Here is a 19,067-nt window from a genome sequence, read left to right as displayed (position 1 = left end):
GAAGCCATACGTTTGCAAAGCGCCTGGATGTATTAAACGTTACACTGATCCTAGTTCTCTCAGAAAACATGTAAAGACCGTACATGGTGCCGAATTCTATGCCAACAAGAAACACAAGGGCTCTATTCATGACAACGATAATTCCGGAGGCGCTGGTAATGGTGTGGGTAAAGTAGACTCTCCTGATGAATATCGTTCGAATAAAGCAACTAGCTTATCAAGTCCCAGCATTAAGTCTGAATCAGAAGCGAATTCACCACCACAGTTATCAGTACATAGTCCGACCATTTCGCAAACCGCAGGCAACCAGGCAGCTCATAATCAAATGCAGTTCAAACCTGGTAGTGGTATTCGCATGGGGCCAGGAAGTGAGATGGGTGATGTTATGGGAACGTATAGTAATCACGATGATTATGGAAACATGCCAGCAAACGACGATGAATCATGGCTTTATGATGATGATGTAGATGCTGCAGATTTGCCCATAGTTCTAAGGGCTATGGTCAGTATTAGCAATAGCCCCAATAATAGCATGGTGACAAGTGGTGGTGGATCATCCACGATATCTGCGGGAACTATGCGTCAGCGTTTTCGATCGCGCTTACAAGCCAAAGGTATTAATCTTAATGCGCCTGCTTTATCTAATATACCCGAAATCAATCGCAATATTGGTATTGGTGACCTAAATCAGCGCATTACGGAATTAAAAATGGAACCAGGCACGGTTAGACTACCCCCAGCAAAACATACCGACACGAAGAATCCTTCATCGACTAACTTGACCGATTTGCAAACACGCTTATACTCTAACACAAACACTATGATCAGCAATTATGGTGGTTCAATAATGCAAGCTAATTTGCGACGAGATAGTCAGAATTCAAATGCTAGCACATATTATTGTAGTATGCAGAGTAGACGTAGTAGTCAATGTTCCCAATTGTCGTCAATTTCGACGATGCGTCCATGCTCGTACAATGCTGGATCATTGTACGATCCAATTTCACCCGGATGTTCCCGCCGCTCAAGCCAAATGTCCAACGTAACGGGAGGAGTATGTTCCCCTGTTGCAGCGCTTGGTAATGGAACCAATAGAATTAGTGCAAATTCAATTTGTGGTGGCAATAACTCATGCTTGGGAAGTGCGTTTAACACAACAAATAACCCAAGTCTGCCCCCACCTCCATCTTCACATTTAATTTCCACACATTTGCAGCGTTTACAGACATCTTCTTCGTCTTCGGCTTGTTTAAAGCATCCTCACGAAAGTGGACGTTTTTCGATTCCAAACGTTCTAGCCATGACGCAAATCGGAAGCCATATACCGCAACAAAATAGTGAGCAAAACAATAACAAAGCTTCTGGGCGACGACTTTCGGAACCTGTACGACAATCGTATGAACGTCTCTTACCATCGCCATCAGCATTAACGAGTTCTTTCAAAAATGTGGGCTTAAATAACACGAAAAAACCAAACACACCAAACAGTATTGCCTTAGAAGAGGTCTGCAAAGAAACTACAGAAACTTCTTTGGATCACCATCCCAATGAAAAAGTCAACCTTGATGAGGTAGAGGAGGATGAACTTATTGAAAATAAACTTGTATTACCCGATGAAATGTTGCAATACCTAAATCAAGTAGCAGACAAGACAAGTAATAACATCAACAACAACTCAGGCAAAGAGTCTGCACAAGTTATTTGTCATCCGCCCATGTCTTCGCCTAATATTTATCCCAACAGCCCAGAGAGTCCATCAACAATTACTCAGGTTATGTCGCCCCAATCTGGCCATACCATGTCTGCCTTAGGAAGTCCCTATTCTCAGCGAAATTACGATCAGCGCTCTCAAGTAGATACTCAACGTCGCCAATATCCCGTTTATTACGATTACTGTCATGAACATGCTGAAAACGCAAATGGCCAAGGTATAAAGACTAATAATTATTTCTGTTCTCAACAGCCAACAACAAAACCAATTCAGGAAGTGAACTCAACATTTACTCAAAATATCACAGCTCCCGCTGATAGTTCAATGACCAGTTTACCAGACATTTCTAGTAATACAATAAAATCCAACTATTTCGGCAATGCTTCGACTCAAACTCAGCCAACATCCCACACAAAACCTGCGCCACCCAGAAACACAACGGTGCATAACGAAATACAATGTCAAGATATCACCCAATCCCAAATGTCACCAGCGACAGTCAAACCATCTTCAGGGTCATGTAACCATAACATGGATATCAGTTATTCACAAAATCAATTGCCATTTAACCAGTACATGCCACCAGCAGCAGCATGCTACAATAACAATAACAGCGCCAAAAACAATAATACAACGACAAGCAGCAGTAATATGTGCACCGATGCCTATCAACGCACCTTGGAATACGTACAAAACTGTCAAAGTTGGTTACAAACTAAGAAAAATCCAAATCAAAATTCTCCAAGTGGTGAATTTGTCATGCCTTCAGTGCCAAATACCAATCGCCTACAACCAGTCCATCCACAACACCAACAAGATGTTACAAGTTCTACCCATCCATCTCCAAACATGGTCATTAATGATATGACCACATCACTTAGCTCTCTACTTGAAGAAAATCGTTATTTACAAATGATTCAGTAGTCCAGTACAACATCTTCCCCCATTTAGGTATACTTGCACCATTCATATTTATACACTTAATAAGTTTGGAATAGCGTAACTGAGAATAAAGTTACGCTATTTCAAAAAATCTTTAATCTCTGAATGCTGTTACGGAAAGATAAAAAGTAATAGCGAAAAGTCTATCAGCTTAGGTAACAAAATCATTGCCATTTAATAAATAATTACTATAGTTTTCCTGTTGCCCATACTTGGGACCATGTCTTTTGTAAGTACAAAGTTGTATAACATACATTGAGAGTGGAAAATAGTACATACATTTTTTAAGGTTTATTTTAGTACAAAGTTTTCCAATAATTTTTTATCATTTAGTTTTATTATTATTATTATTTTGTAAGCAATTTATTTATAAAAGAAACAAAACTTTATAATTTAAAAATTTGTATATTGTCACCGAAAAAAGTCGCAGTTGCCTTTTACTTTATTCTCTTGTTCTGGTGGCAATTTAAATTTAAAAGCACTGTCACTTACATAGTTATACATACATCTATTTTACGTACAAAGATCTACACCAGAGAATGCTGACTCATAAAATTTAGCGAATTAAAAAAAAATAACATAAATAAACATGAATTCAAGTGAAGAAAATTCACATATTCGAATCTGGAAATTATTTCTTAACTTTAGAATTCCACAGATTTTTTGCATTTATATATTTTTGACGTAATTTCCCAATTGAAAAACATACTTAATAAATATTGACTTTAATTTCTACACATGTAATCTTGTACATTTGTAGATATAATTACATATTTCAATTACATTGAAAGTCAAAAAATGCATATGGGCAATTCCACTAAAAAAACCATGATTGACAAAATAAACACCCTTTAAATTTTTGCTTTTTTATGACAATTCAACAAAATTCAACGTATGATCTTTTGGTTGCAGCAAAGACGAAGGCTGTTAAAATCAGTCCATTATTAAACCTAGCCGCCACACAACCGGACCCGCAAATATCACAAATTATAATACTATTTCATCAAAAATCCATAAAAATATAATCATAAATAATACTGCCGATTTTCAAATTGATCGGACCTCATTTGGTCCCATACAAAGTTTAATATCAGAAAAAAACATTTAAACGTCCATAACTAACTTATAAGCACTAGTATTATGATAAAATTTTATATAAATAAATTGAGATATAAAGAATGAGATATATTTTTTCCGTATATAGTAATCTCTGAATGAAATAAAATGACAAAATTAGTTTATTTTTAATCCTATTTTTGCAAAACTTATACCATTCTGAATGCGTACAATGGCACATACAATGGCATGACTTCTGTACGTTAAATAATATATTTTATTCATTATTATATTTAGATACTTAAACATTAAAATATATACAAATATAATTTCAAAGATAAATTAAACGACTTTCTGTAAAAGGTTTTATATTGTGATGAAATTTTAAATATATTTCTCATATTTATAGAGATAATTGAGGAAAGAACTGAAATAAATTAAAGAACTCAAATTTTTTATGAAAAAGATTTTAAAATATACATTTTTCTTAAAGTATGTATATACAGGTGCGTTTAATATGCCTTCATTTCTGTTATTAGAATTATTTATTTTTTAGTATGTATTATTTTAATATAACTGTTTAGCATTTACTTAACGACTTACTATATACAAATTGTTAGATTATATGATCGTTTTACATGTATATGATGATCAAATAAAAATTCAACCCACCCAAACCTCGTTCAACAAGGTTCTCAGAGGTACAAATATTTACTTTTACTGCGTATAAAATTATATTCAAATGCTACTGTTAAGATATATATTTTAAATATTTTTTTATGAACGTGCTTCCATAAGTAATTATATAATATTGCTAATGTTAAGTATTTTTCATCATACTACCATTTAAATTCATATACTCCAACGTAATTATTATTTTTAATTTTTTTACATTATATTTTTAGTGATTCCATAAATAAAATTTTTATTATTTTCGTAACATTGTATTTAATAAATGTCTTCCAATATAATAAAAATACATGCAAAATTTTAAATATTAATTGAGTTATTTTTATGCCCTCCACCACCATCAGTGGTGATAGAGGGTATATATTAGTTTGTCATTCCGTGTGTATCACCAAGAAATATTCATCTGACACCCAACAAAGTATTCCGGCTCCTTATCAAATTCTGAGTCGAATTAGCTATGTCCGTCCGTCTGTCTGTGTAAAACACGCTCACGTAAAAACGATGCTAAATAAATGAATGAAATTCGGCCAAAAGATTCACTATTGTCCTAGGCAGTTTGGTTTTGAAAATGAGTAAAATCGGTTTACACCGGAAAGAGTTATGAATCAAAATTTAAAAAAAACTCCGAAAAAATTTAGCTTTTTTAACACATTCTAATACAATTTTCACAAAAACTATGCGATATAATTTCATAAAAATCACCACACAATTGTTTCATATACCTCCCATATAGGCTTGCCAGATTTGAAATCAACAAAAAACGTACATGGTAGTTAAAAAAGCAATACAATGGAATAAAAAAGTACAATTGTTTATTAAAAAAAAAAATAAATTAAATTGTTCTAAACACGCTATATTGACATTGGTTGCTATGATTTTTCACAAAAAACTTATATAAAACTAATTTATGAAAATAAAATGAATCCACTTACAAATACTTTTTCAATATTAGTGTGCTATTAATTTATATATTTTCTTTAAAAAATGTAAAATTCCCTAAATTTGTGTTTCGTTTGGTTTGTTTACATTTTCAAATATAAACCATCTGTTGTGAACATATGTTTGATATATTTTCATGGAGAAAAAATATCCAGTAAAATAAAAACAGTCGCTATCTCTAACTGTTACAAAAGCGTTACAACTTTTACTCTGTTATTCAAATTTGTCTTTCTTCAAACATCCTCAGATACTTCATTTTCCAAAAATTAGCCACTCTGCTACGAAAAATAAGACTGGCAGTATAGTTCTTTAAAAATCGTTCCACAGCGGGACTGGATAAAGCTATCGAATAGCTACCTACACAACGGAGCATTATGGACCATTTTAACATTCAAACATGTCCTTCACATTTGCAGTCTTTTTTTATGCCGAAAATTCATTAAAAACTTTCATTACAGTGATATCTTAATCAAAATTTAATAACTTTAAAGCATTTTGAATAAACGCACTATTTTATGCATGACAAATGCATCGAAACCTCTTATAGTCGAATTTGCCTTTTTGAGTTTAGTAAATCCACTTTCAAACTATCTTTGTGGTCATTAAATAGCGATTCTATAGAATATTTGTCTGTGGTCATGATTACATATGTTTATAAAATTATGGTAAAATTAAAAAAAAAACAAGATAGAGTGCTATATTCGGCAGTGCCGAATCTTAAATACCCTCCACCAGCAAGCTATTTTTAATAAAAACCCATATAACTATCTAATTTTTAGATAACTTGGCAAAATTGTTGTTTCCGTATTGATATGCATATGTCAATCTAATTTTAATTAAGTCCACAAAAATTTATATTAATAGGCCAGTTCGAAAACATTTTAATATAATGACATATCTATACACAGAAAATATTCATGTCGAATTTTATCCGGATATAATCATTTAATAACAATTTAAGTGGTATTGAGTGATTTTCAGAAGTAAACCTTGTATGGGAGCTAAGACAACTTATGGACCGATCCGGAAAAAATTCCGTAGAATGATTTATAAGCTCACAAAACATATTCAGGTCGTACTTTATCCCGATAGCTTTATTATTCAAAGAAATATATACGTTTAAGTGATTTTCGTAAATGGACCTTATATGGGAGCCTATCCGGAAAAAATTTCGTTAAGTGATTCATATAAAGACAAAACATATTTGTGTCGAATTTTATCATGATAACTTTATTTGACAATGAAATGTGTGCATTTAAGTGATTTTCGGAAATGGGCCTTATATGGGATCTATGACCAATAATTTACCGATCCTGGAAAAAAGTGGTAGAATGATTTATATGTACACAAAACATATTCAAGTCGAATTTTTTCCTTATCGCTTTAATTTTATGAAATATATGCGGTTAAGTGATTTTCGGAAGTGGACCTTATATGGGAGATATGACCAATTATATGCCTATCCATAATTGTAAAGATTTCGAACATAATAAATCACTGCCTTGAAAAAATAATGTTTGACAAAATTCATCGCAATATCTTTGGTAGTTTCTGAGAAAACTTCAAAAGAATTAGGACAAAAAAAAAAATATATTTTTCGAGGTAGTCTGAAATTTTTACTCATGACTTTTTACGTTGTGAACCGATTTTGCTGATTTTCAATACAAAACTGCTTAGGATAATAATAAATACTTTGGGTGAATTTGGTTGATTTCCTTTGCTTGGTTTTAACGTGAGCGTGTTTTAGGCAGACAGACAGAAAGACGGACAGACGGACATAGCTAAATCGACTCAGAATTTCACAAGGACCCAGAATATATATATACTTTGTTGTCTTAAATGAATATTTCTTGGTGTTACACACGGAACGACAAACTTATATATACCATCTATCACCACTGATGGTGGTGGAGGGCATAACAAGTGAGAGTTCTATATTCGGCTGTGCCGAATCTTATATACCCTTCACCTTGATGTGTTAAAAAACAGTCAGTACGAATTTTATCAAAAAATACCAATTGTATCCCATTTTATACGTTCTAACTTAATCCGGGCTCTACATGCTTAATTTCATATTTCTAGGTTCAATATTACAGAAAATTCAAAAAGTACCTTTTGCAGAACAAAAAAGTACCAAAAAGTCCCTTATTGTTAGTTCTTACCTAGTCAAGGCCCAATATGCTAAATTTCATGTTTCTAGGCTCAATATTATAGAAAATTCAAAAAGTACCTTTTGTAGAACGAAAAAGTACCAAAAAGTCCCCTTTTATAGGTTCTTACATAGTCAAGACCTTTTACGTACCTAATCCGGGCTCTACATATTTAATTTCATGTTTCTAGGTTCAATATTATAAAAAATTCAAAAAGTACCTTTTGTGGAACGAAAAAGTACCAAAAAGTCCCTTTTTATGTGTTTTGGTCTAATCCGGGCTCTACATACTTAATTTCATGTTTCTAATATTATAGAAAATTCAAAAAGTACCTTTTGTAGAACGAAAAAGTACCAAAAAGTCCCCTTTTACGTGTTCTGGCCTAATCCGGGCTCTACATATTTAATATCATGTTTCTAGTTTCAATATTATAGAAAATTCAAAATGAACCTTTTGTAAAACGAAAAAGTACCAAAAATGCCTTTTTATAGGTTCTTACCTTGTCAAGGTCCTACATGCTAAATTTCATGTTTCTAGGTTCAATATTATAGAAAATTCAAAAAGTACCTTTTGTAGAACGAAAAAGTACCAAAAAGTGCCCTTTAATGTGTTCTCGCCTAATCCAGGCTCTACATACTTAATTTCATGTTTCTACATTACATGATGTTCATTCTTTGCTCTGTGTTTATAAACAAGAATTACAATAACAAATAACAAAAAAAATTACCGTTTGATACTGCGTTTTGTTTGTGTTTGTTTATTGTTTTGTATAAGTATGGACGAAAAAAGTAAATTTTTGATGAAATTTTCAGAGGTGGTCTCGGATTTTTGCTCATATCTTCGTTATTTATGGGCCGATTGGGATGATTTTAAATAGCGTTCTATTCGATCGTGTTTCCGATAGAATTATTGAAAATTCGGATCTCATAGGATCTCATAAGGATCCAGAATATACATATATACTTTATAGGGTCGGAAAATTATATTAGCAGGATTTTTTAAACTATTGGTAAATTGGTAAAAAATATTTGCCATCAATTGGAGAATAGCAAAATAAAAGAAATTAATTTATTTTAAAATTATTTTGGTTTTGTTCTATAAATACAAAGCATTGCCATATTGAAATTAGCAAAATCCAACTATTTTTTTGGATTTAATAAATCCAAATAAGATTTACTTCTTTTAGCTGCAAAACCTCAATTTTTACACTAAATTAATTTTTCTTGACCTTAATATTAGACTTATATAGTGTATTTTCCTATATACAAAAATACATATATATAGTATAATAATATATATATATATATATATAATATAATTATAATATATATATAATATATATATATATATATATCTTATATATATAGATATAGATTCTCTCTCTATATATATTAAAATATATATCTCTATCTATCTATACATGATTCTCTATCTATATCTATTAGATATTCCATCTTCTCTCTCTCTCTAGATCTTCTTTCTTCCTCTCATCACTACTATTATAGCTATAATATCCTCCTTATCTCTCTCCTAATATGTCTTCTCTATCTATATCTCTATCTCTCTCTCTCTATTATCTCCTCTCTCTCTATCTATCTCTATCTATCTATCTTGTCTCTTATCTATACTTCTATGTCTCTATATACTTCTCTCCCGTAGTTTTCGTTTATTGTCATCACTGTTATAGTTCACATTAGGATGAAATTGCTCAATTTTATTACATTTAAATGTCTCTGTCGATCAATTACATAGTCCTTATATAGTCAATTTTTACTTTCTTATTACTTTATAGTCAATTTTTTGATATAAGCACTTTTCACATATATGCCATCTATCCGTGGCTATTAAAAGTCATGTTATATGAAAAAACTTCACGATATTGTCACATACGAATTTTTTTAAAATTATCGTGAATTAAATTAAAAAGTTTTTGTTGAAGAAAAACAATTTACGATTAAAGAAATTTTACATGCAGTAGATATTTTGCGACATTTTTGCTTAGAGCAAGATATAATTAAAATTTTTTGTTTGAAAAAAAAAGAAGATAAAACTGTAACCAACATCCTCAACCTAAAAGAGACTAAAATTGATGATTTTTTTTAAATAATATAAACAATATTTCTTTAATGTAATGAATTTATGAAAATAATTTTTATTTCTTTAATAAACATGAATTTTTATACCCACCATCGAAAAAAGATGGGAGGTATATTGATTTTGTCATTCCGTTTATAACACACCGAAATATTGGTCATAAACCCACAAAAGTATATATCGTCACCTAAAACGCAAACGGTCTATCTAACATTTTTAAAATTTTACAGGAGAAACAAAAAACAATTTAAATTGAAAAGTTGTTTTCTATCGACGCGATTTATTTGTAGTAAATAAACAAATTATTTTATAGTGAAACGTATCAGTTTTTCTGATAGCTAACAATGCACAGTGGGGCAGAATGGAAATTTTTTGGAAATAAATCTGGCATTTCTAAACGGCTGATCCGATCGGGATAAAATTTGGCGTGAGCGTAGCCAAGGAGTATTCGAGTTTAAGTTTTGAAGATGAACCCTGCAGATGCCCCAGGGACGGCGCTGTGGCGGCTCAAAGTAGGGTACCTACGACATGTAAAATTTTTAAACTCGTGCCATTTTTTTGTTTTTCACCCAAATACAAAGATTTTTATATTTTGTGAAAGCGCTCGACGAGATCTTGAAAAAACATGCTTGGACATACTACTTATCTCTTATAATATCCGAGTTATAGGATATTTAGTGATACAAAATTTACCATACCTTGGTCCGCCTTTTTTTGAATACCGGGCGTAATTTTGGACCAAATGGACTAAATTTTTTTTTGTTAGTTAGACAACAAAATTTCCAATAATATACAAAAAATTTCAGATCAATATCGTTTACAGATCCAAAAATATACGTTTTTTAATTTAAAAATTCAAAAAATTTTAGATTTTTGGCGTTTTTTTGCCAAAAATGTGTCTTAACTCTTTTATTAATAAAATAAAATTTTTATTAAGAACATATAACAATTTTATAGTTTTCTAAAAGGTATCTTTACGCAGAACGCTTTGGCGTAAAAAACTTGTCCTATTTTTTGAAAATGTTGCCACTGCGTCCTTCCGAATATGACCTATTTTTTATCAAAACTTCAACTTTGGGCGACATGTTCTAAAATCCCAAAGCTGGGATCAGAAAACTGAAAGCAGTTTTGGAAACCTCAATATGTTTTCTATTTACTCCAAAAGTATTTTCCCAGCCCTGAAAGAAATGTGGACCCTATGGGCAAAAAAGTCAAAAATCCCATTTTTGGGATTTTCATTCCTATTTTTGGGAATTGCGGGATGCCCTTTGACCTTTTCAATTTTTTTTTTTTGCATATTCTTATTTGAAATGACAAATTTAACAAGCGTTGAAAATTTCATTGAGTTTTGTTCATAAATAAAGATTTTGTCATATATTACATATTTGTTTAATTTCTAAAACTATGATTTATATCAAAATTTTATAGGATCGCAGATAGCTACAACAATTTAGTCCATATTTATCCCTTAATATCATTTTTTAGTTAGATATGGAAATTCTCGACCCTTTACAAAAAATTTCAAGCCAATATCTCAATTACATTCAAAAATATGTTCATTTAAACCTGTGTCCTTTAATTTCATCTTTTTCATATTTTAGTATTAAGTATGACAGAACATACATTTGGTGTTGAATAAAATATTTGGACAATTTTTAAAAATTATTTAGTTAATTATTTTATTATAATATTGTATATAAAATAAAAAAAATTATAATTGTATTATGAGCCACGCACAACAACACCTAAATCACCCCACACAAATTACCTTTCCCGCCCACCGAAATATAAAACACAATTTAATACAATATCATCAGTTAGTATAATAGCTTTTTTTATTTGAACTGTTTATCTTAAACCTACTTATATAGTTAATTCCTAGCACTACTTATTTTCTATAAAATAATCTGTCATATCGGTATACATATCCAGAAGGTAATATAAGTCCTTTAAATCTTCCTTGTTTTGAGATGATAGAGTTTCATAACAAATCCATCTTTTTCGCATAGTTGAAAGAACAGGATCAGAAGATAGAAGTAAACTATTAAAAATATCTTCATTCTGTGATTGCCTGGAGCATTTTCTTGAGCTGAATAGTTGAACATGCTTAAAATCTCGATTCCTCGCTTCCTGGGCTTCTTCTGTTAACTCTCCAAGTGGAAGAATATTCGATTCAATTATTATTTGACCATGACACAATACTTTGTGTACTGTTGGTGTTAGTTCCCTCCATGGATACAGAGATACAAGTAATTTAGAAATTTCAGATGTGTATTCCCCAAATCGATTTTCATTAATTTTATGTTTACTATTCAGTGCCATTAAAATAGTTTTAACTCTTCGAAGCAACTCCTTGTCGATTCCAGTTATTTTTGAAGTAATTTCAAAATCACGAAAAAACCTTCTCGACGTATTACCGTCATTTGTACTACCGCAACTTGAAAGTGGTTTGTCGATGTTTAATCCCATCTGAACTTTAAATTCTTCTTGGATTCTGCTTTTTTCCGCAGCTCTCAGTTCTTTCAATTCTTCCTATTTTTTGTTGATTTAGTAGGATAGTTTGTTTTTTTTTTTCCTGGATCGCCTTGTATGATGGTAATATATTGTGTCCTTTTTCATGCAGAGCTTTCCTTAATATTTGGTACTTATTTCGACTGAGACCCAGTTCCAACATAAGCGCTATTGCTTCCTCTTCAGTAAAATTTGATTATGATGTTGGAGTTGGTATACTTTCCACAATTCGCTTAAGTCGTTTTGGTGATGCATTAGGAAGAATAGTTGCAATATGTACGACATCCATAGGTTGGTTTTCCTTTTTCAGCATTTCGTTAAATGTATCAGTAATTTCCTCATTTGAGATTGAAAAAAGTTTTTGTGTGACCCTCTTTTTTTTTACCTTGAACATAAGTCTTCGTATGACTTGCAAGGCGCTCCTGTTGATGTGTTGTAAGTTGAGATTTCCGTAGTAGTTTCCATCCAACTACAAAATTTTAATCGAAATTTCTTTTGATTTCCATCCACAGACTTACTTTTTACATCAAAAAGTTTTAAAAAGTTTTCAATTTTTGATATGCCTGTTTTGTCTACTTTTCTACTATATGTAGTTTTTATATAATTTGAAATGTCTTCAATTCTTTCTGGCCCTTTTGAAGATATACTCCATAAAACGGAACACAACTCTTCGTACTTTAATGTAATCTTCATTGTAGATTTATTAAATATGGTACTTAAAATCTGAGAAGTTTACTTATATACCAATTCTTGTCATTTCCGATACAGGTATTCCAAAGTAAAAAATTACGAATTGTCTACCTATTAATATTTAGGACTATATTACTATAACCTGTAATTCAGTCATTGATATTTCTTATTAGTGAATGAATCGAAATTATCATTACCTGTATATTTTTACCTACATGATCATAAACGAAACAGAACGAAATGATCTGTCGAAAAAATTTAGGTAAAAAATAGTTATAAATTTTTGAAAATTTAAGCATAATAGGACCTTTCAATTATAAAGATAAGCAAACAAATAGAAAATAGGTAAATATAAGATTTAAATATGTGCTGTCATACTTAATACTAAAATATGAAAAAGATGAAATTAAAGGACACAGGTTTAAATGAACATATTTTTGAATGTAATTGAGATATTGGCTTGAAATTTTTTGTAAAGGGTCGAGAATTTCCATATCTAACTAAAAAATGATATTAAGGGATAAATATGGACTAAATTGTTGTAGCTATCTGCGATCCTATAAAAATTTTGATATAAATCATAGTTTTAGAAATTAAACAAATATGTAATATATGACAAAATCTTTATTTATGAACAAAACTCAATGAAATTTTCAACGATTGTTAAATTTGTCATTTCAAATAAGAATATGCAAAAAAAAAATTGAAAAGGTCAAAGGGCATCCCGCAATTCCCAAAAATAGGAATGAAAATCCCAAAAATGGGATTTTTTACTTTTTTGCCCATAGGGTCCACATTTCTTTCAGGGCTGGGAAAATACTTTTGGAGTAAATAGAAAACATATTGAGGTTTCCAAAACTGCTTTCAGTTTTCTGATCCCAGCTTTGGGATTTTAGAACATGTCGCCCAAAGTTGAAGTTTTGATAAAAAATAGGTCATATTCGGAAGGACGCAGTGGCAACATTTTCAAAAAATAGGACAAGTTTTTTACGCCAAAGCGTTCTGCGTAAAGATACCTTTTAGAAAACTATAAAATTGTTATATGTTCTTAATAAAAATTTTATTTTATTAATAAAAGAGTTAAGATACATTTTTGGCAAAAAAACGCCAAAAATCTAAAATTTTTTGAATTTTTAAATTAAAAAACGTATATTTTTGGATCTGTAAACAATATTGATCTGAAATTTTTTGTATATTATTGGAAATTTTGTTGTCTAACTAACAAGAAAAAATTGAGTCCATTTGGTCCAAAATTACGCCCGGTATTCAAAAAAAGGCGGACCAAGGTATGGTAAATTTTGTATCACTAAATTTTTAAATGCCTATAACTCGGATATTATAAGAGATAAGTAGTATGTCCAAGCATGTTTTTTCAAGATCTCGTCGAGCGCTTTCACAAAATATAAAAATCTTTGTATTTGGGTGAAAAACAAAAAAATGGCACGAGTTTAAAAATTTTACTTGTCGTAGGTACCCTACTTTGAGCCGCCACAGCGCCGTCCCTGGGGCATCTGCAGGGTTCATCTTCAAAACTTAAACTCGAATACTCCTTGGCTACGCTCACACCAAATTTTATCCCGATCGGATCAGCCGTTTAGAAATGCCAGATTTATTTCCAAAAAAATTCCATTCTGCCCCACTGTGCAATGGCGTATATAACAAGTAAGAGTGTTATATTCGGCTGTGCCGAATCTCATATACCCACCATCAAACCGTATGCCGTAAAAGGAATGCCCCCATATAAACATCAGGGTGATGTTTGGAATATAGCTTAAGACAATTATGGACCGAGCTCTTTTGAACTAACAAAATATTAATTTTTAATATTTTGTACTGTACTTGTAATTATCAGAGTTTTCTTCATCAAATTTTCTAAAGAGGATCTCATATGTGGTGTATGGTCAATTGTTGACCTATCCTCATAACTTTTTGTAGACTGATTTTGGTTCATATAAAACTTGTTTACATTCGCTGTTCTCGCATTTTTATGCCGGCAATTAGCGTTCATGTAATTTTATAAAGTGGCTTATATGGGGGGGTAGGGTGAATTACCGACACATTCCGCATGAAATTCGGAGCGAATTTCATAACCGTATTTCATAACTCATATTTTTAAGCCAGTAATGATCGTTTAAGAAATTTTCTAAAGGGGACCTTGTATGGGCGGTAGGGTAAATTATGGACCGATCCTCCCTAAATTTAATGGAGAGATTTTGGCACGCATTAAACTTATGTGCGTCAATTTTCGTCACTACATTAATATTTTTAAGCCAGTAATGAGCAGTATATTTATTTGCAGAGGGGGCCTTATATGGGGGAAGGGTCATTTATGGGCCGATCCAAAAAAAAATTGGTACTGAGATTTTGGCTCGTAAGAAACTTACGTGTGTAGCATTTCATCGCTTTACTCTTATTTTTAAGACAGTAATGAGCGTTAAAGCTATTTCCTGAAGTGGACCCAATAGGGGGAGAAGGGCCAATTATGGACCTATCCATATTAAAGTTATTAAAAAGATTTTGGCTCGCGAGGAACTTAATTGTGTAAAATTTTATTGCTATATTCGTATTTTTTAGCCAATAATGAGCGTTAAAGTCATTTTCAGAAGGGGACCTTATATGGGGGGTAGGGTCATTTATGGGCCGATCTTAAAAAAAAATTCGTAGAGCGATTTCGGTTCGTAAGAAACTTATTTATACCGAATTTCATCGCTATACTCGCATTTTTGGACCAGTAATGAGTGTTAAAGTAATTTTCTAAAGGGGACCTTATATGAGGGGTAGGGTCAATTATGGACCGATCCTCAAAAAATTTGGTAAAAAGATTTTGGCTCATATGGAACTTATTTATGTCGAATTTCATCGCTATACTTGTACTTCTGAAGCAGTTATGCCCGTTGAAGCTGTTTTTTGGAGGTCCACTTGTATGGGGGCTATCCGAAAAAGTGGACCGATATTGCCCATTTTCAATACCAAACAAACCTTAACAATAGAGAATATTTATGCAAAATTTCAACTGCCTAGCTCCTCTCGTGTGGTCCCTATCGTGATTTCAACAGACAGACGGACAGACGGACGGACGGACGGACAGACGGACAGACGGACGGACATGGCTAGATCGTCATAGAATTTAATAGGGACCCGGAATATATATACTTTTATGGGTCTATGAGCAATATTTCGATGTGTTACAAACGGAATGACAAAATCAATATACCCCCCATCTTTTTTGATGGTGGGTATAAAAATGGATAAATTTGACTTTTTATAAACTCCACCACTATCAGTGGTTATAGAGGGTATACATATATAACTTTGTCATTCCGTGTGTAACACCAATAAATATTCATCTGAGACCCAACAAGGTATATATATTCTTGGACCTGATGAAATTCTGAGTTGATTTAGCTATGTCCATCCGTCTGTCTGTCTGTCTGTATGTCTCTCTGTCTGTCTGTATAAAACATTCTTACGTTAACACGAAGCAACAAAAATTAACGAAATTCACCAAAAATATTTATTATTGTCATAGGCAGTTTGGTATTGAAAATAAGCAAAATCGGTTCACACCGGGAAAAGTTATGAATCAAAATTTGAAACAATCTCGGAAAAAATAAGCATTTTTTACACATTCTGATGTAATTTTATCGAAAACTATGCAAGATAATTCCATGAAAATCACCATACATTCGTTTCTACACAAGAGCTTGACTCCTGCTGAAAATTGCCAGAATCGGTCCATAATTTCATATACCTCCCATACAAAAGTACATATTCCTGGAAAATGGGTTTTTATATCCTCCACCACCATCAGTGGTGATAGAGGCTATATATAAGTTTGTCATTCCGTTTGTAACACCGAGAAATATTCATTTGAGACCCAACAAAGTATATATATTCTTGGTCCTTATGAAATTCTGAGTCGATTTAGATATGTCCGTCTGTCTGTATAAAACACGCTCACGTTAAAACGAACCAACGGAACTTTATGAAATTCACCCAAAATATTCATTGATATCCTAAGCAGTTTGGTATTGAAAATCAGCAAGATCGGTGAAATAGGTTCAGAGTTATGAGTAAAAATTTGAGACAACCTCAAAAAAAATTTTGCTTTTTCATATATTTATTTGTATTTTTTACAAAAACTACTGCATATAAATTGATGAATTTTGTCAGACATATAACTCTTGGTGCAAGGATCAACATTGTTAAAAATCGGTTCACAATTACATATACCTCCCATACAAATTTACATGTTCCCCGAAATTAATTTATTGTTAATAACTTCCGAAATAATGCCGATATCTTTACGAAATTTAAATTCTATGCCAATATAATTCATATAAAGCAGAGGAGCGCAAGATTGCCATTACATAGCACGCGTGATAGGGTAAAAAAATTCTGCTGACGCTACATACACATACACTATAGGTTTAATTGTTCTTCTTTTTATAGTGAGCAATATCAGTTGGTTTGCTCTCAACTTGAAAAACAAAATCAAATCAGTTGCTGATCAGCACTTGTCGAAGCAAGGTCTGTACGCGACGTTTTTTAAATACACACAGAAATACAACAACAAAATTTTGAGAAAGCCGAATTAATGTAGGAGAACACGAGAGAACAGTTGATAGCTTTTTATATATAGACTTTGATATACGCTGGCTGTCAAAATCCATAATAAATATTTGACAGTTAGCATATGCTTTATAGTTTATAGTCATTTTATTAGTATACTTTTATTTTGAATTGAATTCTGTTCTATGCTGCTTTACCAACACAAATAAAACCATGGTAGTCTATGGTAGTATGTGTTTGAACAACACTGATATAAAGAAACAATTTTCTGAATCGGTCCATAATTGGTCATAGCTCCCATATAAGGTTACCTTCCGAAAAACTTTTAAACGCACAAAACTTTGGCACAAATATTGCTTTTATCTACAGAAATCCTACTGTACATTACATCGTAGCTCCCATACAAGGTCTCCTTTCGATAATCACTTAAACGCATAAAACTCTTTGCGAAATAAAGATATCCATAGAAAATTGGCACAAATTGCTTTTATCTACAGAAATCTTATTATAATTTTTTTACGGTCGATCCATAATTGGTCATAGCTCCCATTTAAGGTCCCCTTTGGAGAATAACTTAAACGCATTACCAAATAATGATATCCATAAAAGATTTGGCACAAATATATATTTTTTAATTTTGTCATACATATAGTTTGGGAATCCACTGAGTTGAAAATCTAAATCAGTCCACAATTTCTTGTACCACCCATAGGGATTAAAAAATTGATTATTTTTCGCAAAAATTAAATAAAAACTGTCCAAAAACAAACAGGATTCGAACTTAAAATCCCCCAGTTGCTAGTTTTACGCCACTCCCACTACACTATTAACTAGCTTCGTAATTGTTTGCAACTAATGTTCACATAGAAATTCTCTTTCCTGTTTGTGTAAAAAATTGTTTTTAACCCAAGATCAAATAAAATTTGCACATTGAGAAAGTGTAACTGTTAATTTCTTATGTTATTCAGCAACATCAGTGTTGATAAAAGTTATTCAGCAGCAATGTTTTGTACAAACAGAAAATAACATGGCATTTTTATATGAAAAATATTAGTTAACGAAGGACAAAATAATGAAGTGGTGTAGTGGATGGAAGGGAGAATTAACAACCTGAGCATTGCAGTTTCGATTCCTGGTCGATTTATGTTTTTTTGTCATAACTATTTAATTTTTTTTTGTTAATCAAATTAAGTGTCAAAATTCGGTTCAACAATAAAAATTTAAAAGCAATTTTTTTTTCATAGGATCAACAACGTTGAAAATCTATTGTACCTTCCGTACAACATTATATAAGTTTTATAACTATTACCATACATTTCTCCATAAAATTTGAAAATTTATGAATCCAGTTTAAGGTAGAGGGTATTTAAGATTCGACAGAGCCGAACTTGTTTGTTAATAACTTCCGTCACAATGTCGAAATCTTTACAAAATTTTACAAATTCAAATCTTATGTGAATAGAATTCATTCAGAGAAAAAATTTCCTGGATTGGTCCATAATTGGACATAGCTCCCATACAAGGTCCCCTCCCGAAAATAACTTAAACGCAAATAATTCATTACTAAATTAAGATATCCATATAAAATTTGATACAAGTATTGCTCTCACATACGGAAATATTACTGTGAAATTTTTATTCCATCGGCCCATAATTGGTCATAGCTCCCATATAAGGTCCCCTCCCGAAAATCACTTAAACGCGCATAACTC

General features: G+C 31.7%; 1 protein-coding gene across 1 annotated transcript in view; it reads left to right on the top strand.

Annotated features, from left to right (window-relative positions):
* LOC119609028 (transcriptional activator cubitus interruptus) overlaps positions 1-4,670 on the top strand; it is a 30,997-nt gene extending 26,327 nt beyond the window's left edge. The window contains exon 6 of the mRNA XM_037963701.1: positions 2-4,670. Coding sequence (XP_037819629.1) covers positions 2-2,635 — 2,634 coding nt within the window. The 3' untranslated portion in view covers positions 2,636-4,670. The remainder of the gene's footprint in view (position 1) is intronic.
* Positions 4,671-19,067: the final 14,397 nt, after the last annotated feature.

The sequence above is a fragment of the Lucilia sericata genome, unplaced genomic scaffold (genome assembly GCF_015586225.1).
Source record: "Lucilia sericata isolate MDLA Ls3-8-SP2 unplaced genomic scaffold, ASM1558622v1 Contig000915F_arrow, whole genome shotgun sequence".
Classification (NCBI taxonomy): domain Eukaryota; kingdom Metazoa; phylum Arthropoda; class Insecta; order Diptera; family Calliphoridae; genus Lucilia; species Lucilia sericata.
Note: the sequence above shows the minus strand (reverse complement) of the source record. Positions and strands in the feature narration are given on the sequence as shown.